At 49.9% G+C, this 26386-nt stretch overlaps 1 protein-coding gene across 1 annotated transcript in view; it reads left to right on the forward strand.

The window, feature by feature from the left end:
- The window catches only part of MYO18B (myosin XVIIIB), a 228162-nt gene that overhangs the window by 115841 nt on the left and 85935 nt on the right, over positions 1 to 26386 (forward strand). The window contains exons 29-33 of the mRNA XM_069557022.1: positions 171 to 294; positions 1134 to 1334; positions 5754 to 5864; positions 9743 to 9847; positions 19783 to 19935. Of these exons, the coding sequence (XP_069413123.1) occupies positions 171 to 294; positions 1134 to 1334; positions 5754 to 5864; positions 9743 to 9847; positions 19783 to 19935 (694 nt within the window). The remainder of the gene's footprint in view (positions 1 to 170; positions 295 to 1133; positions 1335 to 5753; positions 5865 to 9742; positions 9848 to 19782; positions 19936 to 26386) is intronic.

Here is a 26386-nt window from a genome sequence, read left to right on the forward strand (position 1 = left end):
CCTCTGGTGTTCAGTATACCTCCCCCATATCCACAAACTCTCCATCATCTGATACTGTCTCTCTCTAGCAGTTCTCAACAAGCTAACGGCTTCTCTCCAGTCCCACCCCTGCCCTGCCCCAGGCGCACCCCCCACCCCTGGGTGCTATGACCCGTGTTCTGCTTGGACAGGTTTGACGCGCAGCTGGCCCAGGCCCTGGGGGAGTGCGTGTTTGAGAAGGGCCTCCGTGAGAAAGTGGCCCAGGAGAACACCAGCGTCCGGTGCGAGCTGGGCAAGCTTCAGCAGCTCTTGAAGGTGAGGCATGGGGGCACGGCGCCACCCAGGCTGTCCGTTGCTGGGTCTCAGGAAACCCCTCGCACACCCCCGCTGCACGTGGTGCCAGGAAGAGAGCTCTGTGTGTGACTGTCCTGCTCTGTCAGCCCGCCAGAGTCACGGAGCCCAGCATGCCTGCATCAGCAAACCAGGGGTGCCAGGTGGTGGATAAGCAGGCCTTGCTAGCTCCATGTCCCTCACGATCTTGCTCCAGGCACCTGCCTGCGTTCCGAGGTGCCCACCTGGGTGCCCGTCTATCACAGAGGAGTTAGCTATAGACCCAGGTAGGGGCAGGGCCCTGCCCCTTGCAGGCTGCAGCTCAGAGGCATTTTATTAAAATGGGACACGGGCACCTCACCTCACTCAGCTGCTCCTCAGCCTGCTGTGGCTCCCCGTTAACCTGGGAGAGCCCCCGAGCCTGACGTGCAACTCCCTCATGGTCATGCCCAGACCTTCTACCCTGCAAGAGTCACTTCCGGCCACTTTGCTTCCCAGCTCCAACATCTCCGGCCCAGCCTTGGCAGGTGCACAGCTTTCAGATGGGGCAAATACCTCCTGTTTGTGCTTTGAGATCTAGCTCTGGGGCCAGTGTGTTGCTTCCCACCGACTCCCCACCCGTGCCTGTCTGAGCTGTCCCAGGAGGGCCCTCGGGGTCCCACAGGGGGCACAGCGAGGGGCTGCAAGGCCCAGGTGGTGGGTGAGGGCTGCTCTGAAAAGTGGAAAGTGCCCTCCCACTGGCCTTAGAGGTGTCCTCGGAGGCGGGGGAGGGGTCGGGAGTGTGGTCACGTGACCCTGCTTCCCCGCCCACTCTGTCTCTGCAGCAAAAGGAGCAGGAAAGCTTGCAGCTGAAGCAGGAGGTGGAGATGCTGCAGGCCCAGAAGCAGGAGCTGCTGAGGTCACCGTCTCTGGGGGAGAACTGCATTGCGGGCTTGAAGGAGAGGCTCTGGAAGCTGGAATCCAGCGCCCTCGAGCACGAGAAAGTCCAGAACCAGCAGGAAAACACCATCAAGCAGCTGGAGCAGGTAGGAAAGTCCTGTCCAGGGCAATGCCCTGCCCCATGCTGACTCTGGGGCAGAAGGTTGTATTTAAATTCACCACCTCACTCAGCTGCTCCTCATTCTTCTGTGGCTCCCTATTACCCCAGAGAACCTCAGAACCCCTAAGCCTGGCACTCAGACTCCTCATGGAGCCCCCCTCCTACCATCCTGCAAGCGCCATTGGCACCTCCTCCAAGAAGCTCAACCTGATCTCCTCAAAAACAGCCCCACCCCAGCTCCACATTCGCTTTCTCTCACCTTCACAGCACCCACCGTCACGTGTGACAGTGTTTCCCAAAATGTGCTCAACGCTTTTCTCCCCACTAGGATATGTGTTTTATGGGGGTGGCAGGACTTTTTGGTTGACCTTGCTTGTCAGGGCATCCCCTGATGAGGCCAGGTACAGAGCTGGTACTCAATAAATAAGTGCTGACCCTGTGTCTGGTATTCAGCACTGTCTGGGTACCAGTCTCAGTCCTAAGCTCTCCTTACATATCATCTCATGAAGCTCCACATGAAGTCTGTATGCTGAGGTTTCCTCTACTCTACAGATGTGGAAGCCGAGGCTCAGAAATAGAAAAAGCGGCAGGGACAGGATTTGGAGCCTGTGCCCTCTGATGCCGCAGTGCCTCGCACGCCTGTGTTGTGCACAGCCTCCAGGGAGGTGGGAGCCCCGATTTTTGGAAAATGAAAAATGAGAGGAATAAGGAAGGACTCCAGATCCCCTGGAGAAGGGAATGGCTACCCACTCCAGTATTCTTGCCTGGAGAATCCCGTGGACAGAGGAGCCTGGTGGGCTACAGTCCATAGAGTCACAGAGTCGGACACAACTGAGCGACCAACACGCACACACCCCAAGACTCTTGTGCCAGCCCCTCGATGAAGCATCCGATGCACGTTCTGATGTCTGCTTGTTTGTTTATATGCCCAAGTCATTCCACACAGAACTCAAGGAATCTTATAAGATGTATGTGTGGTAAAATAGAAAAAGAAATAAAACAAGCCAAACTAGGAAAACACAAATTAAAACCAGTACTAAGGAAGAGTGAATTAATATGCAGACAAGCAGAACATATACTCTCACACACTCAGTAGTTTCAGCTTTCAAATTCCTGGTGGCCAGAGAGAAAAGGGAAATGTGACTCACATGCTTTTTATCATCCCTAAGATAAAAATCTTGGAGAAGGCAATGGTACCCCACTCCAGTACTCTTGCCTGGAAAATCCCATGGATGGAGGGGCCTGGTGGGCTACAGTCCCTGGGTCTCTAAGAGTCAGACACGACTGAGCGACTTCACTTTCACTTTTCACTTTCACTTTTCACTTTCATGCATTGGAGAAGGAAATGGCAACCCACTCCACTGTTCTTGCCTGGAGAATCCCAGGGACGGGGGAGCCTGGTGGGCTGCTCTCTATGGGGTCGCACAGAGTCGTGCACGACTGAAGCCACTTAGCAGCAGCAGCAAGATAAAAATAAGCCAAGTTTTCAAGGAGAAGCAAGGCTTTTCTTAATGCTTAGTTCTAAAACAGTTTCCCGTATGGGACTTCAGAAGGGGTAATTATTTTGAAATGGTTTTAAGATTGGAACTCCTTTTTCAAGAATATTTGACCAGCCAGCATGAATACATAGAGCAGATAAACTCTGAGCTGCTCTGGTGAAGGCAGGTTGGGGAGTGAGGGTGGTCAGGGATAGGCCCGGGTGCTGGCCTTGCTTCTCACTCATCCTCGCTCCATCCAGATGGAACCTGCTGAGCATTGAGACTTGGGTGTGGCAAGTGTGGGGACAATCTGGAGAGGTTGAGAAAAACAGAGCTTCCTTGCTTAGTCCATCAAACCTGTGTTTATTAAGCACCTACTGTGTGTCAAGCACTGGGCGGATGCTAGGGGTATAGCTATAAACAAGACGATGTGGTGTCGACCCTTTTGAAGGTTGAGTCATGTTGAGTGTTATGGGAAGGTGTAACCTGCAGGTCTGGTTTGGGGACCAGATTTGGAGTAGTCAGGGAAGGCTTCCTGGAGGAAGTAACATTTACTGACGCTGAGAGCTGAAGGACGAGCCTGGGTTGGCTGACCAGGAGAGTTCCAGGCAGGGGAATGGCCCGCGCAAAGGCATAGAGGCAGGGGTGTCACATGGCATGTCACATGGCATCTGAGGAGCTGCAAGATGGTCCCATGCCAATGGGGTCTGTGGACATTTGGCGAGCCCCCTGTTTTCTCTAGACTTCAGTCTCCTCAACTGTACAGAGTCTTGTCAGAGTCTTGTCCACCCCCAGCCTTCCTCCAACCCCAGCTGTGAATCTGTGAAGGTTCATGATGGAGGTGGGCCATCTGGGCAGGTCATTCAGGGATGTAGAGGATGGAACAGGGTTACACAGCAGCCCAGAGTCAGGAGTAAAGAGAGTGGGATTCCCTTGGTTGTTCAGCAGTTAAGACTCTCGCTCCCAGTGTGGAGGGCCCAGATTCAGTCCCTGGTTAGGGAACTAGAATCCCGCATCCTGCAACTAAGACACAGCACAGCAAAATAAACAAAATAAGTAAATAAAATTTTTTAAAAGCACTCTTTAAAAATATAAAACAAGCACTTTGGAAAGTTAACTCTGGGAGATGCCACCAGGGGACCACTATGTGCTTGGGAAGCAGAAATGTGCTGCCTTGACCTCAAGGACCCAGAGGGCTGAAGGCAGCTGCCCAGCCCCCTCCCCTCCCAGCTTACCTAGGAAGCTGACTCAACCCCTCATTCATCTTCCCATTCGCCTTCAGCCTCACCCATCACCTTGTACTGCTCTGGGTTATTGTAGACATCTAGGAGATATTTATTGATTACAACATAACCCTTTTTCCAGGAAATTTTATGTTAACTCACATAAGCTTGACATAAATGGTATTGCAGATGTCAGGAGTATCCAAGAGGCTAGAAAAAAAATGAAACAGGAATATTATATTTACTTGCTTAAGCTCCTCATTTTGGATTATCTCCCTATAACCTCTTGTCATTTTAAAGGCAGCAGGGAAGGAAGTTGGCATTTAAAGTGAGCCTGCTTTCTGCCGGGAATTCTTAACGGGGCTCTGATGCTTTCAGTTCTTTTTCCTCTTCACTATGGTCCTACGTGGAGAGTATCATCAGCATTTGAAAAGACCACCGTTGTTTTTTTCTCGGCTGAATGTCCTTGTCAGGGGCAGCAGTTGTGGCCTCCTGGAAGCTTGCTGCGAGGTGCAGGGCAGACGGTCAGGTCCTGATTGCTCCTGCGGTCTGGCCCTCTGCTGTGCTGGGTTCCACGCTGCTCCATGACTTGCAGTGAGGAAGAGTGCAGATCATTGAAAGCTTGTCAGTACAGGCTCTCGGGTCCGTGCCCTGGAGGTTCTGACCCAAGAGGTCTAGAGTGAAGCCTTGGAACTGAATTTAAAAAGAAAAATAGAAGGGCACCAGGTAATTCTAATATGCCACAAAACTTGACAAGCAAGAGCTTGAGTCAGTCTCTCAATTAGGAAAATCAAGAGAGTAAACTCTTGGGAGTTTTCTGATGCTCCAGTGGTTAAGACTGTATGCTTCCAACGCAGGGGGCTCAGGTTCCAGCCCTCGTTGGGGAACTAAGATCCTGCTTGCTGTGCAGCAAGTGTTATTTCAAATATTTCCATGCACTGTTAGCTTGATTGTAATTTTTTAAAAAAGAAAAAGGAAATAAACTCTTAAACTATAATCCAATCCCATGACTTGTGCTTCCAGTTCTAGAATCTTGTACATAAAATGACACAGTTAAACATCGCAGACAGGTCTCTTCCTGCCCTGAGCAGGTTTTGGAGGGTCTCACTGAAAAGACCCTTCTCCTTCATGGGAACACAGTTCTTAACAATGTCAGGCTTCCAGGAAGAGCGGGGCTAGTCCTTACTCTGTTTGCAAAATAATGGGGAAAGAAAAAAGAATCTTTCTGTGCCACATATTGTGCTAATTCTCACCAGTGTATTTTAAGGAGGCTGCTTTCTACAGAGAAAGGTAACTAATCAAGGGTTATATCTTGGGCGTGTCACCTCCCTCTCCAGGGTTTCGTATGCTCAGAAGTAAACTTGTATTCTGTCATTTATCCACCCACCTGGCCACCCATCCAGAAAAATTTCCCTGAGGTCTGCTCCAGGGATGACAAACCCGCTTCATCTTAAGAGCATTGAGAAGGATTCTGAGGTCACGTCTCAACTCAGTGGCACAGAGTCCAGTTCATAAGTGACCTCCGTTATGACCATGGAAGGGACAGAGGCAGCATTTGGGCCGTTTATCTACCATTTCTGACCTCCCTGGGTGTCTGGGGGGAGAACTGGACTCTTACCCATGCTGTCCAAAAAACACAGCTGAAATGCTAAGGGTGCCGTGGTCGGTGGGGGTCACCCTCATGCGCTGTTCTTGCCCCCTCAGCTCCGCCAGCGGTTTGAACTAGAGATTGAACGGATGAAGCAGATGCACCAGAAGGACCGTGAGGACAAGGAGGAGGAGCTGGAGGACGTCCGCCAGTCCTGCCAGAGGCGGGTACGTGAGCCACGCACGCAGCTGCGCCCTGGGGTCCCGGCGCGGCCAGTGTGCACACCTCGTCCCTACAGCACAGGGGTGAGCTCAGCTTCCTCAGGAAGTGCTGTCGAGGGTGCTGGAGCGGAAGTTCCTGTCCTAGTAACTACGGTTCTGGGGCTTCCAGAAGCCTCTGAACTGTCCAGCATAATCACCCTAGACTTGTACCAAGAGCCCAGAGTGCCATGCGGCTGATGCCCTGGATAAGGTTGTATATGTGTCAAGAAGGGGACCAGTCCCTTCTGGTTTGTTTGCCTTGCAGATCATTTCTTATGTTTTTATCCAAGCTCTTTGCAGACATTTCAAACAGTGTATAAGAAGGCAACAAGCTCTTGAAATCTTAACCACCAAGACATCAACATTATTACTATTTTAAATGTTCGTTCTTTCTCTGTGCCCACACGAGCATATGTACAGAGATACCGTTTTACCTAAATGGGGTCGTGCTGCTTTGAAGCCTGCTGTTTCCCCTCTGAAGTTTGTTCTGGGCCTCCTCTCCTGTCAGTACATGCGGACCTGACTCACGTGTTTACAGGCTTGAAAGTATTCCACCAAAGGCCTGTGCTCTTGTTTACTCAGCAAGCAAGTCTCTTATCATTGGACACCTAGGATCTTCTGATTTTCTGTTATTATAACCAACACCAACACAAACCTCCTTATGGATGCACTTACTGATGTCAGTTACAAGGTGAATCTTTAAAATGGAATCGCGGAGGAGCTTTGGGTTAAGCCTCTCTAAACAGGTTTTGTCTGGGCAGGACTTCTGTGGTCCCTTCATAGCCTGGGTAAATTGCGCATCTCCCAGAAAGGGCTGAGTACCATTTCCCATGGTCGACTCTGATATTAGCTCCCTAAACTGTCTCTGCAGAGACCTCTGACTGCAGGGGCTGAGTGTGGGTGCTGGAACTAATCGACTTTTGGTATGAGTGTTGGCCTTCCCAACGCAACAGAGTGATCCTGGGAAAGTGATTGTAAACCCTCCGCTCTACCCAAACTCCACTCCTTTCCTCAGCTGCTTTCTCCATATCCACCACTGGTCACTTGGAGCCAGTTTATAAGACACACGAGAAAGCTGATGTTGCTAGTTTATTTGGAGTTATAGAGGCTTGGATCGAATTCAGACTCCATTAGCTATCAAATGTAGGGTGTGGGAGAAATCACGTAACCTTGCTGATAAGCCTCACTTCTCTCATCTATGAAATAGGAAAACAGTGGCCACCTTGCAGGGTTATGGGGAAGATTCAAAAGATCACAGGTGTGGAACCATGGCTCACAGTTTGTAATGTCCTCGTCCTTTGCTGGAAACTTACAAGCAGTACTGGTGTGTGTGTGGATTTCCAGACAGCCGATCCTTCCCAGAGGCACCCGGAAACCAGCCCCGTGGCTGACCTGCTCTTGGGCATGCCTGCTCCATCCCAGGAGAAGGCGGGTGCAGGGACTTGTAGAGTCCCCTCCCCCCGCCCATACTCCCCACCTCCTGCCTGAGTAGCATCATCCTGGGCGGGGCTGGAGGAGGCCGTGGTGGTGTCAGGACCCTGGCGAGAGATGGGCCTCTCGTCCTGGGCAGATGGGGCCGCCTTGGTACCCCGTCACTGCTCTGGGGTGAGGGGCTGTAAGAGCCGAGCGCTTCTTCACTCCCAGTGGTTGATGCCGCTGCATCTGCTGCCCGGCCTGCTCCCCAGATACTCCTTTGGGGCTCCTTTACAGTTCAGCCCTTCTAGGGGTTCATGCAGATCATCCCAGGGGGCCAAGTACATTCTCCCCAGAACTTCCTGGAGTTGAAAAAGTCATAGATTTTAGGTTCATTCAGACCTGTGTGCCCTTGAGTAAGTCTCCTAACTTCCCTAAGACTCAGTTTTCTCATCTGTGAAATGGGAGCAATAAGAGAAAATGATTTCCTTTCCCAATGCTATTGTGAGAATAAGATCAAAGAACGGTAAGGTGCCTTATAAACTGTAAAGTGCTGGGAGTTACCACATAGAAATGTTCTACAGAATACTCTCTAGAAAACTTTGCCTCGCTTGACACATAGCTTTTATTATTTTGTACATTTTTCAAAAGGAGTTTCAGCTTCTGCAGCCTTCATTTTCAGCAGGTGTGAGCAGACTGCCTTGTGTCTGTCACTCTTAAAAGAAAATCTTGAACTGTCTTTTGAAATGACCGTCCATCAGGACTTTGTTTTTTCTCTCCATGGGTCAGGAGGTGGAAACCCAGTCCCTGCCCATGTGCCCTCAGGTGAAGGGGGCGCAATTGCTAGTGCGTTCCAGGAGCACCTCAACGTGTTGTGAGTGCCCCGAGCCAGGACCCTGATGGGCTGGAGGTGTGACCCAGACCCTCCTGGGGCTTCTTCACGGACAGATTTATAAAGAGGGGTGTGAGGTCAGAGACGGGCGTGCCTCTCCTCCGACAGATACTAACACTTGACTGCACGTCCAGTGACTGCTCTGCTCGCTCTGTCTCTCTCCGTGGCGGGAAATCAATCATTAGTGACCTGGGTGGGAAAGCTGCGACTGTCTGATGGTGGCGGAGGAGCCCGGGCCAGCAGGCGGAATGCTGACAGTCCTCAGCAGCAGCTGACCTAGGAGTCTCTGCTTCAGGACCTCGCTCTGACTCAGTTTGCCCGTCTGTGAGGGAAGTCCACTGATAACGCAGGATGGAGCAGGAGGGAGGGGTGAGACAGCACACGCGAGAGGCGGGCGCAGGAGAGGATGTGCACAGCACGGTTACGGTGGGACGTCCGCTTCAGCAGGGAGCGCCTGGCTCTGCTGGGTGGCCACTGAGAAATCAGAGCCGACTGTAAGTTAAAAGAGCCGCTCGCAGCCACAGTCTTAGTCAGTTTGGGCTACTCTAGCAAAACTGGGGCTGGAGAGTGCAGGCTTAAAGAGCAAAGGTTTATTTCCCATAGTTCTGGAGGCTGGAAAGTCCCAAGATCAAGGTGCTGGCGGATCTGGTGTAGGGCAAGGGCCCCACTCCCAACTTGCAGGTAGACGGCTGCCTCCTACCTGCGTCCTCACGTAGGGAAGAGAGAGGAAATGAGGTTCTTTTTTGTAAGTGCACTCATTCCAGCATGGGGGATCCCCCCACCCCGCCAACCTCATCTAACCCTAACCATCTCCCAGAGGCCTCATCATGAAATATTCTTGCCTTGGGAGTTAGGATATCAACGTTAGGAATTTTGGAGAGACAGACTTGCAGTCCAGACATCAAATAATCTCGAATGCAACTTTTGTTGCATTATAGTTCCCAGGTAGCTCAAGGGTAAAGAATCCACACCTGCCAAGCAGGAGACACAGGTTCAACCCCTGGATCGGGAAGATCCCCTGGAGGAGGGCATGGCAACCTACTCCAGTAGTCTCATCTGGAGAAGAAAGGAGCCTGGTGGGCTATGGTCCATGGGCTTGCAAAGAGTCGGACACGACTTAGAGACTAAACAGCAACAGGTGTATTTAATGAGAGATGAATGCATTTTAACATGTAGGATATGATGCTGTATAGAGTCTTAAAAAGCCAATGCACCCAGACTTGTACCTGTTCTAGAGAGGCCACAGCAGAGGAAGGAGACAGCTGTTAGGAAATGGACAGGGGACTGGGGCTGGGGATTCCACACTGAATGCCAGGGGGCTCCCTATAATTGTCCACCTCCTGAGCTTTTAGGCTTCTGAATTCTCTGACAGAAATACCTCCTCCCCCTGCCCAAACTGCTAGGTCAGCCTTTGTGGAACTGGGCGAGCGGCCATGAGCTCCGCACCCCCAGCCCTGTCCTCCATAGGGTCCTGGCCTTGAGGGCTCATCCAGATGGAGTGCGTGTGTCCCATGCCTGCGTCTGCCCTTTGTGCCCACAGCTCCGCCAGCTGGAAATGCAGCTGGAGCAAGAGTACGAGGAGAAGCAGATGGCCCTCCACGAGAAGCAGGACCTGGAAGGCTTGATCGGAACCCTCTGCGACCAGGTAAGAGGGAGCCGCAGCAGACAGCTGGGAGAGCGCAGTCCCTGCCCTGGCCCGGTTGAGAGCTGATTCCGGGGGAGGCCAGCGGGAGTGGGGGTCTTAGGGCCCGGCCCCGGGATAGACCTGTCAGCTGGCCTCCACCTGCTCCTCCCAGGCGCCTTCTGCTCCTCCAGTCTGTCTGTCCTCACTCACCGCCGCTTCAGAGGGGACCTTCTGTGTGTGGGCAGTGGCGGGGTAGTCTCCACACAGCAGGGATCTTGGAAGAACGCCTGAGAATACAGAAAGTGGGTCTGGCCACAAGTGCCAGACCCGGTGGCTTTGCCTTCAGCCACTGCCCGGGTGAGCCTGGCAGCCTTTGCTTTGGCGGGGTGACTGTGAACGGCCGCTGTGCTCACAGCTGCCCTCGTGAAAACTGGACTTTTCCTGGCCGCAGAATGAGGCCGGCGAGGCTGGGCTGCTTCTGTCTGCACGGCGCTGGATGATCTGATGAGGCGCCCTGAGCTCCTGATGAGCAGAGATTGGTGGGGCTGCTGCCCTCGCTGCAGACTCCCGGCCTGACGGCCTGACGCTGGGAGCGGCATCGCTCCTTGTTGTCGGTGGGGGTGGGGTGGGGGGGTCGGGCGGGGGCGGGGGGCGGGACAGGGAGGGGAGGGGGCTGTCTCGTGTGTTGCAGCCTCTTGAGCAGCATCTCTGGCCTCCACCTCCTAAAGGCCAGAAGCACGCCCCTTGGCCGTGACAACCAGCAGCTTCTACCAACACGACCAATTGCCCCTCTGGGACATAGTCAGCCTCCCGCTTTACAGAGAACCACTCCTGCAGAGAAAGCAGTGAGCAGAGCCCAGAGCCAGCGCCGGGTGTCGAACTTGGGGAAGCTCCCGCGTCCCCTGGATGTGCTTCCCCCTCCCATGCTGCTGCCTGGTGAACCCCAGCGTTGGAGAAAAGTGCCAGCAGCTCCTATGAGTCTTTTAAAATATCACAGGAGTGTTTTTTTTTTTTTTTAATGTATCTGCTTAATGTGTTCATTGTCTTTTAATTAGTGACGATCTTGTTGTCAGCATCTCTACCCCCACCCCAGTCATTCCTCTTGTTCACAGAGAGCTGTGGGTCCCCTCCCAATAGTCAGCCAGGCCTCGGACAAATAGGTGCTCACTATGTTGTTGTTGTCGTTTTTAACTGAGTAAATGAGTGAGTTCTAGAGTGGGACCCCCGCCGTCATGAGAGTGAGAACCGGAAGCTGAGGGCACCAAGGGGAGGACCATATACTCTTCCTTCTCTGGGTTTTCTGAATTTTCAGCCAAGCAAACGGGGGCCACTGAGTTGAGGCTCGGCGCGCTTTTTCCGTGCAAGAAAGCACTCTCCGTATTTGATTCTAGAATGACAGAAATCCCTGGGAGAGGACTTCCCTGGTGGTCCAGTGGGTAAGACGCTGTGCTCCGAATGCAGGGGACCAGGGTTCAACCCCTGATCAGGGAACTGAAGTCCACATGCCACAACCAAGAGCCCGAATGCCACCACTAACAATTCTGGGTGTGGTGCGGCCAGATAAATAAAAATAAATATTTTTAAAATCCCTGGGAGACAGTCACCTGCTGTCCAGCGTGGTCCATTTGAGAAAACAAAGGCATTAATCCAGTAGAGAAAGGTTTTTATAAATATTGCTAGTCTGAATTTGACATGCTGAGAGAAGATAACTTCAGTGAATGAAATGCTAATTCTGTGTGAGTCACCAAGCGGGAGCCTTTGAGTAACTTACCACGTTAAATACTTGTAAGTGTTTCAATGAGACACTGAGCGTAGAACAGTGTAATTGATGTCTGTGCACCAGGAGGACAGGGTTCACATAAATTAACATTTTGCTGCATGGGATTCAGATGTTTTTTAAGGAAGCAGGACATTTCCAAAACAGTCGGTGGCCCCTCGGTTTCTATTCCTCATCTCCGGTGTCTCTACCCTCGTCGTTTCTTTCTCCCTTCCCAGAGGGGCCTGCCTTGTGAGGCTGGGGACCGTGATTCCCCTGCATGTGTGTGAACGGCCTTGGCTTTGTCCCCCACTGTCTCTGTTTTTGAGATTCCTCCATGCTAGCGCGTGTAGCTATGATCCGTCCTTTCAAGCCGCCCCACGGTGTTCATCTTCTTTCACCCCTGTTCTTCTATTGGTAGACATTTCCGTGTCCCACAGTGCCTGTGGCAAAAGCTTCTCCAGGGTGTGACGCTAGAGGAGGAGCTGCTGGCTGTGAGGGATGTACCATTTTGGAATTATCAGATGTTGCCCGCATTGTTCCTCAGAGTGACAGCGGCAGTTTATGTTGTCACCAGCATGTTTGATAGATATATTTAAGCTAATTAGCTGATGTATTTAATTTTTGGCTGTGATGGGTCTTCGTTGCTGCGTGCGGCGTCTCTCGGGAGGCAGTGAACGGGGGCTGCTCTTCACTGCAGTGCGTGGACTCCTCCTCGAGTCTTCTCATTGGCAGGCGGACTCTTAGCCCCTGGACGAAGTTCCGTCACTAGCAGTTTTTTCTTTCTTCCCCACATCCCCCCAGCACGTGGCACTGTCAGACATTTGAATATCTTTATCAGTTACTGAGAGTTAAATTGTACTGCTAATCCCTCTTTACTAGTGGAATTCTGTACTTTTCATGTTTATTATGATTTTCTCTTATGTGAGTTACCTGTTCATAGTGTTTCAGCTCAGTTCAGTCGCTCAGTCATGTTTGACTCTTTGTGATCCAATGGACTGCAGCACGGCAGGCCTCCCTGTCCATCACCAACTCCTGGAGCTTGCTCAAATTCATTTTCGTTGAGTCGTTGGTGCCATCCAACCATCTCATCCTCTGCCGTCCCCTTCTCCTCCCGCCTTCAATCTTTCCCAGCATCATAGTCTTTTCCAATGAGTCAGCTATTCGAATCAGGTGGCCAAAGTATTGGAGCTTCAGCATCGGTCCTTCCAATGAATATTCAGGACTGACTTCCTTTAGGATGGACTGGTTGGATCTCCTTGCTGTCCAAGGGACTCTCAAGAGTCTTCTCCAACACCACAGTTCAAAAGCATCAATTCTTTGGTGCTCAGCTTTCTTTTTGGCTCAACTCTCACATCCATACATGACTACTGGAAAAGTCATAGCTTTGACTAGATGGACCTTGTTGGCAACATAATATCTCTGCTTTTTAATATGCTGTCTAGGTTGGTCATAGCTTTTCTTCCAAGGAGCAAGTGTCTTTGAATTTCATGGCTATAGTCACCATCTGCAGTGATTTTGGAGCCCAAGAAAATAAAGTCTCTCACTGTTTCCATTGTTTCCCCATCTATTTGCCATGAAGTGATGGGACTGGATGCCATGGTCTTTGTGTTTTGAATGTTGAGTTTTAAGCCAGCTTTTTCACTCTCCTCTTTCACTTTCCTCAAGAGACTCTTTAGTTCCTCTTCACTTTCTGCCATAAGGGTGGTATCATTTGCATATCTGAGATTATTGATATTTCTCCTGGCAATCTTGATTCCAGCTTGTGCTTCATCCAGCCCAGCATTTCGCATAATATACCCTGCATTTAAGTTAAATAAGCAGGGTGACAGTATACAGCCTTGACATACTCCTTTCCCGATTTGGAACCAGTCTGTTGTTCTATGTCCAGTTCTAGCTGTTGCTTCATGACCTGCATATATGTTTCTCAAGAGGCAGGTCAGGTGGTCTGGTATTCCCATCGCTTTAAGAATTTTCCACAGTTTGTTATGATCCAGACAGTCAAAGGCTTTGGTATAGTCAATAAAGCAGAAGTAGATGTTTTTCTGGAACTCTCTTGCTTTTTCGATGATCCAACTGATGTTGGCAATTTGATCTCTGGTTCCTCTCCCTTTTCTAAATCCAGCTTGAACATCTGGAAGTTCTAGGTTCACGTACTGTTGAAGCCTGGCTTGGAGAATTTTGAGCATTACTTTGCTAGCGTGTGAGATGAGTGCAGTTGTGCGATAGTTTGAGCATTCTTTGACATTACATTTCTTTGGAATTGAAATGAAAGCTGACATTTTCCAGTCCTGTGGCCATTGCTGACTTTTCCAAATTTGCTGGCATATTGAATGTAGCACTTTCACAGCATCATCTTTCAGGATTTGAAAGAGCTCAGCTGGAATTCCATCACCTCCACTAGCTTTGTTTGTAGTGATGCTTCCTAAGGCCCCCTTGACTTCATATTCCAGGATGTCTGGCTCTAGGTGAGTGATCACACCATCGTGATTATCTGGTTCATTAAGATCTTTTTTTGTATAGTTCTTCTGTGTATTTGTGCCACCTCTTCTTAATATCTTCTGCTTCTATTAGGTCCATAGCATTTCTGTCCTTTATTGTGCCATAAAGTGTTTGGTCTTCCTCTTTTTTTCTATTAAGCATTCATGACCCTTATCCTAAATTACCCTAATCTACTTTTAGTTGTGTATTTTGGAAGGAGCTCCTACTCTGTGCACAAGCATTTCACTTTGTTTATAGTGTTTTGGAGGCTTCCCTGGTGGCTCAGTGGTAAAGAATCTGCCCATCAATGCAGGAGATGGAGGTCCTATCCCTGGGTCGGGAAGATCCCTTGGAGGAGGAAATGGCAACCTACTCCAGCATTCCTGCCTGGAGAACCCCATGGGCAGAGGAGCCTGGCAGGCTGTAGTCCACGGGGTCGCCAGATCAGATGCTTGTTAGCAGCTAAACCACAACAACATGATATTTTTTACTTAATAAAGTGTTTTTTAAATAATCTTTTTAGCCAGTTATGGTTGGTGCTTTTAAGATTTCTTTCCTTAACTGAGTTCATGAAGATAATTCACCATATTTCTGAAAATTTCTAAAGTTTGGGGCACTTTTAAGTCTTTAATCCACCTAGCTTTTATTTTGGTATTTGTGAGGTAAGAATCTATTTTTTCCTGATATAAATCACCTTCGTTTTATTTCATGAGTGGTTTTTGTCTACAATCTTTATTTGTGTATGTCTGTATTTGGGGGCTGTCCATTCTGTTTAATTGGCTTATTTGTCAGTTCTTGCATCATGTGGTCTTAATGGCTGGGTCTGATAACTTGTAAACAGCTCATCTCTATCACTCTCTTATCTATTTGTGATCCTTTAATCTTCTTATTGAGATTGCATAGCATACCCTGATGGGATTTTCAAATGCATTGGTTTGCAAATTAGTTGGGAACCAGTGACATAGTTTTTTTTCTTTTTAATAGTGAACCATTGCAGTCATGAGCATGCCTTCATATATCTGTGTCTTTCATAAACATTTGACTTCTTATTATAAATCAATAATTTATAATAAATAAATAACCTGCTAGTATGTATTTTATTTTCTTCTGTATATGTCCTGAGCTGCTTTGTTAGATTTACTTCTAGGAATCTTGTAGTTTCTATGGCAATTATGAGTAGAATGTTTTTCTATACTTTGATTAATTATAATGGTAAATGGGAATATACTTTGCTTCCAACTGTAGTTTTCTCTTTCTATATTTTGATGGTATGCTTTTCGGTGCATCTAAGTTCATTTTATCGCTCTATTTCCTTGGCACGCTGTAGGCTGTTCCTTTACTGTATGGTGTTCCTCTTTCCTCCATGAATTACTATTTAGCTTCCCTCGTGGCTCAGAGGTTAAAGCGTCTGCCTGCAATGTGGGAGACCTGGGTTCGATCCCTGGGTTGGGAAGATCCCCTGGAGAAGGAAATGGCAACCCACTCCAGTATTCTTGCCTGGAGCATCCCATGGACTGAGGAGCCTGGTGGGCTACAATCCACAGGGTCACAAAGAGTTAGACACGACCGAGTGACTTCACTCACTATATTATTTTGCTTGATTTCTTTTAGTTTGCCTGCAGGATCTTTTTTTCTTTTTTAACCTTTTGTTGTTAACCTTTCTGTGTGTGTGTGTGTATGTGTAAACCTTGAAGAGCTGGATACTGTTTAACAATATCTTGTAGTACTTTAATCTGTAACTTTTCATCGGAGAATTTAACTCATTTATATTAATATAATAATGCATTTTAAATTATTTCTTTTTTGTGTGAATTGTTTTGTTGGTTTATTACTCTTTTTCTTTGCTTGTTCCTTTTTCCTTTCCTGCTTTGGGATGGATCGATAATGTCTTCTATGATCCCTTTTATCCCATTGCTGGGTCTAAAACTACTAACCATATTTCTATTCCTTTGGTAGTTACCCATACATTTTTAGGTTAAGTCCTTAACCATGATTTTTTTTCTGACTTACTTTTCACAGCAAGTCTGTGGAATAGATACTGTTTGTTCCTTCCTTCATGTAAATGAAACAAGTGAGGCTCAAAAGGTAAAGCCCATTGCTCAATATCATATAGCTTATCAGTGGTGTAACTGGAGTCAAAGGAAGATCTATATGATTTGAAAACCTTTTTTTAAAAAAATCTAACACATTGCTACTTGAAAAATGGTTAAGTTTCAGCTAACTAGAATTATCTTTTTTGAACCATCTTTTTTCATAATGTTATCAAGCAAGTTATCAAATTTATCTGCCATAAATTTGCTGAGAAACCTTCAGCTACATACATTCTCTCTCCAAGCCTCAATTTTCCTGTCTGTAAAGTGGCTTGATTGTCCCTAATATTTAGATCATTTGTTAAAAGTGCTTAGAGAGTTCTTTGTCGACAGACATCGAACAGCTTCCGCTAACAGCTGTATGATACACGGTGAGACTGTCGAGGTTGGAATAGAGTTTCCCACAACACTGAACATCATTTAGACCTATTGGTTAATTATTCACCAGCTTTATCTAAATTTGAATCTGTGTGCTGCAAAATGTAAACTTGCAGAATGACATTTATTTCCCATTAACCTAATGAGTTTGGGGCTTTTTTTTTTTTTTTCTCCTCCTCTAGCATAGCAATTTATTATGAAGGGGAGGATGACTTGGTCTGAGGTTTTGTTGTGAATGTTGTTTGCAATGATCCCTCTGGAGAGGAGATGGTGCCAGCATTTTCAGTCTTTGTGGCACCGAGGATGGTGTCACTCGGAATGTCCCTGGTACTGACCTGCCCCACAGGAGAATGAAAAGCACTTTAGGATGTGTGCAGAGCAGGGGCAGATACAAAAATGAGAAAGGTGCAAAAGCACGCTGCCTGAGTGTAATCACAACCAGGAATCTGGGCTCTAGAGTTAGTAAGTCCAGGCTCTGGTGTAACCAGGTACTCTGGCGCAGTGGGCAGAGACTTGAGTTCTAATGATGGACTGCCTGGGTTCCGATCCCCGGGTGGACACTTAGGAGCAGTGTGGCCTTGGGCTGATTGTGCCAGTTTTCTTGGCTGCGCCTCCGTTTCCCTGTGCCAGTATCTACTGAAGTGCCCCGCACACCTCAGGAGGCGTGGGCGGGCCCCGGAGAGCCTCTCTCACCGTCACCTACCCTGTCTCTCTGCTCTCTGCCCTTGGGCTAACCCCCCAGCACTGCACATTCAGGATGGCTTCCCGGCAGGGCCCTTCCTGCACCTCAGCTCACCAGCTCCTGCTTACCTGAGATTCTCTGCAATCCCATGCCAGCCTGAGCTGGAATACTCCTCTGTGCCTCCATAACACCCTTAAAAAAAAAAAAAGAGCAACACATAACCTCTCTCATCATGTATTTTACTAAAATTACCTCTTTGCAGTCAGAGAAACTGGGTTCATATCCTAACTCTGCTACTCATGATCTTGGGCAGATGACTTCACTTTTGTTGTAAACCTCAGTTTCATCATCTGTAAAATGGGACTCATAGTACTTCACACCCCATAGATTCACCATGTGGACTCCATGTGTTCAGATGTGTTTAGAACAGTGCCTGACACTTAGCAAACCCTCTAAGTATAAGCTATTACCATTTTAATAAAGGCAATAATATTAATGTCACTATAAAGAGACTATCATGGCAGTAAAATGTGGTAATATGTGACAAAGGGCCTGGAACCATGAATGCCCAGTCCTCAGCTGCTCGGCTCTAAGCATTTTAAACTTAACAGAGCAATATATCTGAGAACTAAGAGGCTGTAGTCTAAGAACCAACTCATTTTTCAAAGAATTCAAAACTGGTGGTAGAATAACAGTCATGCAAAGTCTAGAGGAATACATTCTAGGTCATCAGACAACGCTCATAATCTTTGATATTTGTAAAGCGTTAGGCAGCGTACAAAGTGCTTTTTGATTCATTATCACCTCTGATCCCTGTCTTATCTCAACAAGGAGGACAGGGGTTTTTTTTGTTTGTTTTTTAATCTCTTCCTTTATAAGTACTCAGGTTCAGAGAGGCGGCATGACTTGGCCTGAATTCCACGTCCAACAAGTGGTGAACCAGGGTTTCAAGCCTGAGTCACCTCGTTCTAAATCTAAACTACGCTGGGGCATTCTAACACCCTAGGGCTTGGTTGCGCTTGGTGAGGAGGCACAGGTATCCAGGGGTGGAGAAACTGGGTCCCATGGAGGACGAACGTGTGCCCCATTTTCTTTAACCGCCCCCCCCCCCCCAACAGTGCTGCCATGCTCTTTCCTCTGGCCTCCTGCAGAGAACGGGGTTTAGTTTCTTTCAGAGACATTAGCCCCAGTGCTTTTGAAGTCACTGTTCTGTTTCTAGGGGAGACTGTGGGCTGTCGGGGTTTCATCAGGCCCCTGTGTGTTTCTTCCCCTCCCTTGGTTTGTCTCAGCCTGTGTCATTGGCCACTGGGAGTTGTCAACGAGTCTAATCCGCCCTCCTGGTACAGAGTCCAGGCTGCGGCTTCTTCAGGGGCCACTTGACTACTGGTCCCTTGGAGGGCAGGATCCTGCATGACAGAATGTGCTCACCTCTGGGCAAGTTTCCTCTGCAGAAAACGGCCTGTCTTTTTTTTTTTTTTTAATTTGTATGACTTTATTTTTATTTTTAAAATACCTATTTTTATTTATTTGGCTGTGCCAGGTCTTCAGTCTTCACTGGGGCATGTGGGATCCATTTCCCTGACCAGGGATCAAACCCGAGGCCACTGCATTGGGAGCGCGGAGTCTCAGCCCCTGGGCCACCAGGGAAGTCCCTGGTCTCTCTTTATGCTAGCAGAAGAGACCAACTCGAGGGACAGAAACTCATCTTTTAGACCTTGCAGCGGAGAAGGCAATGGCACCCCACTCCGGTACTCTTGCCTGGAATACCCCATGAATGGAGGAGCCTGGTAGGCTGCAGTCCATGGGATCGCGAAGAGTCGGACATGACTGAGCGATTTCACTTTCACTTTTCACTTTCATGCATTGGAGAAGGAAATGGCAACCCACTCCAGTGTTCTTGCCTGGAGAATCCCAGGGACGGGGGAGCCTAGTGGGCTGCCGTCTGTGGGCTCACACAGAGTCGGACATGACTGAAGCGACTTAGCAGCAGCAGCAGACCTTGAAGAGCACCACAGCTGTTTCTAATACCATTTACTGATGTGTGACATACACACACAGACGCACACCTCACCCCACCTGTATAGCGCATGGAATTTTCATCAGCTCATAAGGCCAGCACCCAGATTAGTACCACTCACAACCCTGCTGGCAGTGCCCCTCCTGTCTCTGCCCCTCGGGGGTAACTGCTGTCCTGACTTCTATCAGCAGAGGGCCTCACCTGACATGCTGGCTCTCACAAGGTGATGCTTTGGTACACATTGTGAGCCGGGATGACTTGGATCATTTCGGGGTGTGAGCACAGCTACGACAGCAGCTCAGACTGTTGTGCCTTTACTGTGAGTCGTGCCCTGGGCTAAGCACCTAATTCCCACAGCAGCCCTGTGTGGTTGCTTCCACTCCTGTTTCGCAGGTGAGAAGGCTGAGGCTTGGGAAGGAGAAAGATCTTGTCCATAGTCCAAAGTATGTGGTGGAGGCAGGATCTGAACTCAGGGAGCCTGGTTCCAGAGAACTTGGACCCTGGCCACTGCTTTGCCATCTGAGCTCATAGGAACTTTCCCTTGGCTTCCAGATCGGCCATCGGGACTTTGACGTGGAGAAGCGTCTTCGGAGGGACCTCAGGAGGACTCACGCGCTGTTGTCAGACGTGCAGCTCTTGCTGGGGGCCATGGAGGACGGCAAGACGTCGGTCAGCAAGGAGGAGCTGGAGAAAGTGCAGAGCCAGGTGGGTGTCATGGGCCTCTCAGAGCTGGGTGGGGAGGGTACTGCAGCCGGCAGGGGGATAGTGGTTCTCCTGCCCAGATGTGGACGCGGCCACAGCCCTGACCTCTGACTTTCACACACCTGTGGAGAGGTAGGGGGCATGGGGGGCTGGGTGGGTCATGTAGATGTGATACATGAGGACAGGGATTTATAAGTGACTGGGGAGCCTGCTCCCTTCTTTACGGCTGAAGCAAATGAGGTTTGAGGCCTTGGGCAGATCAGGGCCCTGGGTGGAATGGTGAGCACAGCACGTCTCTGTGCCTGTGTGTGTCTGTGTCTGCCTGCGTGTGCCTATGCGTGGTGACCAGCAGAGCTGGGTGTGAAACAGATAGCGCTGATAATGCAGTCCTACATGAGTATCGTCATCTCCATTCACAGGCGGGGGGACGGGGTGGCAGAGGGGGGATGTGACCCATTGAGTCTCACAGCTAGACGATGCAGAATCAGAATTTAAACCCAGATTTCCAGACCCCACCATCCCTGGCTGCCTCAGAGGAGCACTGGCAGCGGATGGGAGGTGAGGCCAGGAGGGAGCCGACCACCTCAGGAGACGTGATGGGCATGGACTATCCTAAAAGTTACCGCTTAGAGTCCCCTGTCCTGGGCAAGCCCTCAGTCCCAGAGAAACCGGTCAGTCATTTTCTTTATGGCTGTGGCAGAACATTAGAATCACCTGTGCTTGAACGTGTCCTCCTCCCTCGATCCTTGTGGTATCCCTGGGGAGGGCGAGTGGTATTGTGCCCACTTTGTAGATGGGAAGACTCTGCCTGGAGGTGGGAAGCAGTGCACCCAATGTAACACCTCAGGAGGGCGGCAGGGTTGGAGTTCAGATCCAGGGCTCGTGAGTCCAGGTGCAGAATCTGGGCGCTCTTTTGCCTCGCTTCTCCCTGCCTGTGTGACCAACCAGGCAGATGGAGGAGCCGAGCCGCCTCCGTCAGGCGGGCAGGGTATCCGCGCACCCAGCCGTCTCTCAGGCACCTCAGGTCCATGCAGCCCCCTTGGCAGAGGGCCCTGTGTTCAGCCCGTCTTACATCAGAATATTCCTGATGCCATCCAAGCCCTCCTCACCCCAGAGGTGAATGTTCTTGAAAAGGAACCGTGGTGGTTTTGTTGCTTCTCCTTTTCTGATTTTCTTTTTTTTAAGTGTTCATGAGAAATCTCCCTCTGCAGGGTTAAAATGTGTGTTCTTGGAAAATAGTGGTATTTAATGAAGGCGCCTTGTGCTGAATCAAAGAGCTTCATTCTTCTGAAAGTCCTTCTTCCCTGTCTCTGCGTCCGGCTCCTATCAAAGGGAATTCACAGCCTTGGCTTTCTGTGGCCGTTGTCATGGAAATTGTTATAAGGATGGGACTGCGCGGACCAGAGGTCGGGGTACAGTTGCTTTGGCTCCCAGCACACGTGTCCCGGATGCTGGAGTCAGAGCTAATCAAATAAAGCAGCAGTGACACTGGGCACTGCTGGCTCTCCTCTCCCAGGTATGGGAGTTGTCCTTTACCTGAAGGCTCCGGGGACAGAGGCAGGGAGCACGGGCGGGAGGGGAGGAGAGAGCTAGGCTTGCTGCATCGTCGGTGCTGGGGAGGTGCTGAACTGTTCCTTTCATCCCTTCACTCAGTATTTATGCAGCATCCCCCCGGGTGCCCGGCGACGTGCTAGCTGTAAGTGCATCACGGTTAGCAAGAGAGGCGCGGTCCTCTCCTCCTGCAGCTGGCGTCTGATGGGAAAGAGGACCGCAAACAATGATGCAAATAAGCAGAAGCATCCCACCCCTTATCCAGGTAGTAAAGGGAACAAGCAGAGTTACCGTCAGTAATAGAGGGAATAGGGAATTGTGCAGGGTCTCATTTAGCTTGGATGGGTCAGCTAGCCTCCCCTGGGAGAAGGAGAAGCAGGCAGCGGCCATAACGTGTGGGGCCCAGAAGGTTTGGATTCTATTCCAGCGGTGATGAGAAGTCTTTGGGGCATCCTGAGCGGGGTGTGACACAGTCTGATTCACGCCTCTGTGTGGGGAGTGGATTGAGGAGGGCTGAGCGGGTGCCGTTAGGCTAGTGTATCCCTCTGGGCTGGATGAAATGGTCTCTGGGGTTAAATGGAGACAGCAAATGGAGGCACACTGGGGGCTAGTTTGAAGCTGATGGGACTGGTGGGTCAGGTGGCAATGAGAAGTGTATTTATTTAGATCATCTTCACCAGAACCCTGGGAGGTGAAGATTTCTGTTTTTGAGCCATTTCACTAACTAGGAAACAGGTTCTGAGAGGCTGAGTGACTTACCCGAGGGCACACAGCAATCTATATCTCAGTGCCGCCAGTTCTATACCATGATGTTAGCGTTTTTCTAGCACCTACCATGTGTAGGCATTTCCTTGGAATTTCAGAGTCCCCAGACTTGACTGCACATCACGTAACAAGCGTTGTTTAAAAATCACAGATTTCTAGATCCCCCTTCCTCCTTTGTTTCCCTTTGTTGAGACCCAGCATCTACGTTTATAACAGTCGGCATGAGGGAATTCTGATGCTGGTCTTAGGACCACCATTTGGGAAACATGGGTTCTGTTTATCCTTCAAAACACCCTTTCAAGTCCCATGGCACAGGCCCATTTTGCAGATGAGAAGACTGACAGTGAGATTATATTAGTTTGTCAGAGCCTAGTTCAGCCAGTTTTCAAATCCGTTGAATGTTGAGTAAGGGGAAGTGGTTCCAGCACTTGTTAGTTTTGTGGCCTTCACTGCGTGCCAAGACTTCCGTGAGCCCTCCTCCTAAATCAGAGCACTGTCCTCTCCTGGTGGCCCAGGCATGTATGTGTGTGGGGGGTTGGGGGGCCGGTGATGAGGTGCTGCCAGGACAGGTTTGAAGAGCTTGAACACCCTCCAAAGCCTCTACGGCTCACTAACCTTGGTGCCAGGTAACCTAGAGAAAGGTTTTCTCTCAGGGCAGATATGAAGGAATGCGTTTGAAAGCACCTCTCAGCGAGCAGACTGTGTACATTCAGTGAGTGCTGATGCGGTATCAACTCTGGGATGATTTGAGGCCAGGCAGTGGGGATAAGGAAGTGCCCTTCTCAACAGGGACTCCCTGTCCAGGGGGAGGCCGGCCTCAGAGGAGACTGTTGCCAGCAGGGTGACAAGATCTTTACTGGGGGAATGTTGCTGTTTAGTTACTAAGTCATGTCTGACTCTTCTGCGACCCCCTGGGCTGCAGCCCACCAGGCTCCACTGTCCGTGGGATTCTCCAGGCGAGAATACTGAAGTGGGTCACCATGCCCCCATCCAGGGGATCTTCCCCACCCAGGGATCGAACCCATGTCTCCTGTGTTGGCAGGCGGTTCTTTACCACCGAGCCACCAGGTTAGCCCCTGGGGAAGTGTTGGGGGGTTAGCTAATTTCACTGTGGGAGAGGGGCTCGTGGCTTCAGCTGTCGTCTTAAAGATGGAAGTGACTGGCCGGCTGAGTAAGGCGCATGTGGGTGTTCTGGGAGGAAGCACTAGCGTGTCCAAGAGCAGAGGCAGGCAGCGAGATGGAGCATGCTCAGTTGCTCATTGTATCGCTGGTGTATAGTGTCCCCAAGGTAAGGGCAGAGAGGATAATGCCGCTCCGTGAGGCTGGCGTCAGCCCGTGAATGGCAGAGCCCTGGCTGCAGAGTTTGGGCCTTATCCCAAAGGTGATGGGAGCTACAGAGCAGGCAAGAGTGCAGTCAGAAGTGCTTGCGAAAAGCGGCAGGCTTCAAGGCCAGCAGAGGCAGTGACGTGTGGCACGCCCTGCCCAGCCAGAGGCGTGGGAGGGTCTTCCTGGAGTAGTGGGCCCCCACCTTGTTGGCACCAGGGACTGGTTTCGTGGAAGGCAATCTTTCTAGGGACCAGGCTGGGATGGTTTCATGATGGTTCAAGCGCGTTACACTTCCTGTGCACTTTCTTTCTGTTCTTTTTACATCAGCTCCACCTCAGATCATCAGGCGTTAGACCCCAGACGCTGAGGACCTCTGCCGTAGAGCATCTCCCAGGGCCCCTGGGTTCTTCCCATGTGGACAAGCAGCCCCTCTGCCCCTCGCCCCACCTTCTAGAATCCTGAGAAAATTGTCTCTTTCTACCCAGTCTCCCTCCATTGGAAGACTCGGTGCTGTCTGAGTTAACACTTGAGGCTTAAGACCCTGTGATAAAACACGGAAGACGCACACCTCGTGAGTTCTAATCCCACCTCTGCTGTTTAACTAGTTAGTTGTATGATTCTGAGTAAGTCACCCTGCCTTTCAGAGGTTCCTTTTTCTTACTGAGGAAAAACAGTCATGATATTCCCAGCTTTGGGGCTGGGAGAAAGCACCCTAGACCCTGGATTGGAAGGAATTCCCTAAACTGAAACCTGTCAGGCAGTGATTTTTAAATGCAGGGCTGCCCACTGGCTCCTACATCCCCCTACCCACTACCCCGAGTTGCCTGGTGGAAGACTTTGGATTCTGGCTGGGATTCTACGCGACCTGGTGGAACAGGTGGACAAGGCAGTGTGTGGGGTGGGTCTAATGACACACGTTCTTTAGGAGCAATTACTAATTAATTCCCAGGGAATGTTTCCACTGGAAACAAACTAATCTGGAGACAGAAGCAATCCCAGCCACCAAGATATATAATTGAGATAATCGCTATGCATAAATAACATCTGTGAGCAGCAGATGCCGGCACCTGGCTCCCAGGAGGAAGTGGAGGATGCTCTCTGCTCCAGGCAGTGGCTGCCTTTTTTTAAAAAAAATTCATGCCTTTGACCTTTGCCTACTCTGGAAAGGAAATATGTCATTTGTGTGGTTTTTTTTTTCTTTTGGTTAAACGGAAAAGAGTTTGCCCCGAGCTCTTCAGTTGTTTACTTAATTCCTGCCGGGGGCTGTCTTCCCCCTTCCTGCTGAGGACAAAGCTGTCGCCAGGCCTCAGCCATTGGGCCCCCTGCAGAGCTCTGGCACCCCGCCCCTGCCCACCTGCCCCCTTCTCAGCCCACACCACCTGCGTGTCTCATTGGGCATTCTCTCATCTGCCGGCCTCCCGTCTTGCGCAAACAATCTTTCTGCCACCTGATCTTTGAAGAGAGATTTTTTAAAATACAAATACCATCTGGTTCTTTGCATTTGGGATCCGTCCGAGGCACAATCCACCTCCCTCAATTTGACCTTTAAAGATGCACAGTGCAGGACTTTCCTGGTGGTCCAGTGGTAAAGAATCCACCTGCAAATGCAGGGGGCGTGGGTTTGATCCCTGGTCTGGGAAGATCTCACATCCCACAGGGATCCCACGTGCAACTAAGCTCTCGGGTAGGCCCATTGGGCCTGGTGCATCTTCCGCACAGTGGACTCCCAGTGGTTCCCACCAGAGCACAGAAGACTGAGGGTCTCCTGTGCCCTTAACCAAGATGGTGGTCCTCGGGCATCACCCGCGCTTCCACAAGACATTGAAAATAACTAATGGACTCTCGGAGGGTCATCCCATTGGAGTCTTTAGTGTGAGCGGACACTTTGGGAGCATGTCTCTCCAGCCCGGAACCATGGAACAGGTGGTTTGTTAGTGGTTCTGGATGTTTTATTTGAAGAGACTTTCTTAAAGATTATGTTGGAGTGAATTGATTCAATATTAGCATAACCTCCTATCAGAGAGAGATAAAGACCAAATTGTAATTGGTTAAAAACATGGTTATCAGCGGCCTGTTCACCCCACAAATATTGACACTTCCAAGGCTGTGATGAAGTGGGAAGAGGCTGGTTTCATGGCAGATGGGGAATGCCAGCTATGCTTAGCCCTCGAAGCATAGATGAACTGTTCAGCTGTGGGGGGCCAGCCCCTCAGAGACCCTGGCCCCCCCTGGGGCCATCGCTACCATGGGAACGTGGACACTGATGGCAGACATCCATGGTTCACACTCAGCCAGTCATGGGGCCCAGCGCTGAGAGGTCATGACCTAACTCTGTGCCCCCAGCCCACTTCAGTGTTGCGAGTCCCTCGAGGAGAGGGACCTGTCCTCTGGCGCCAGAGCTCTGCATGTGAGCAAGGCCTCACCGGGTGGCGGAGTCCCCGCAGGAAGCAGCCAGCATTCAGTAGTCCCTTCTCTGTAGCAGGAAGCTCAGCATATGAGAACCCCACCAAAGTCACAGAGTTTGGGGGGCAACTGGGATGCATTTTATTTATTTATTTCTGTATTATGTGTGTATTGGTCATGCCGCACAGCACATGGAATCTCAGTTCCCCGACCAGAGATCCAACCTGAGCCCCCTGCCTTGGAAGCCTGGAGTCTTAACCACTGGACCACCAGGAAGGTCCCTAGGATGTACTTTAAATAATGTATCTTGAAAGAATTTCCAGTGTACCAAAGAATTATAAGGATAGTTCAAAGGACTCCTTTAAATCCTTCACCTAGATTCCTCAATTTTTAAATTTTTGCCATGTTC

Source organism: Ovis canadensis, chromosome 17, assembly GCF_042477335.2.
Source record: "Ovis canadensis isolate MfBH-ARS-UI-01 breed Bighorn chromosome 17, ARS-UI_OviCan_v2, whole genome shotgun sequence".
Taxonomy (NCBI): Eukaryota; Metazoa; Chordata; class Mammalia; order Artiodactyla; family Bovidae; genus Ovis; species Ovis canadensis.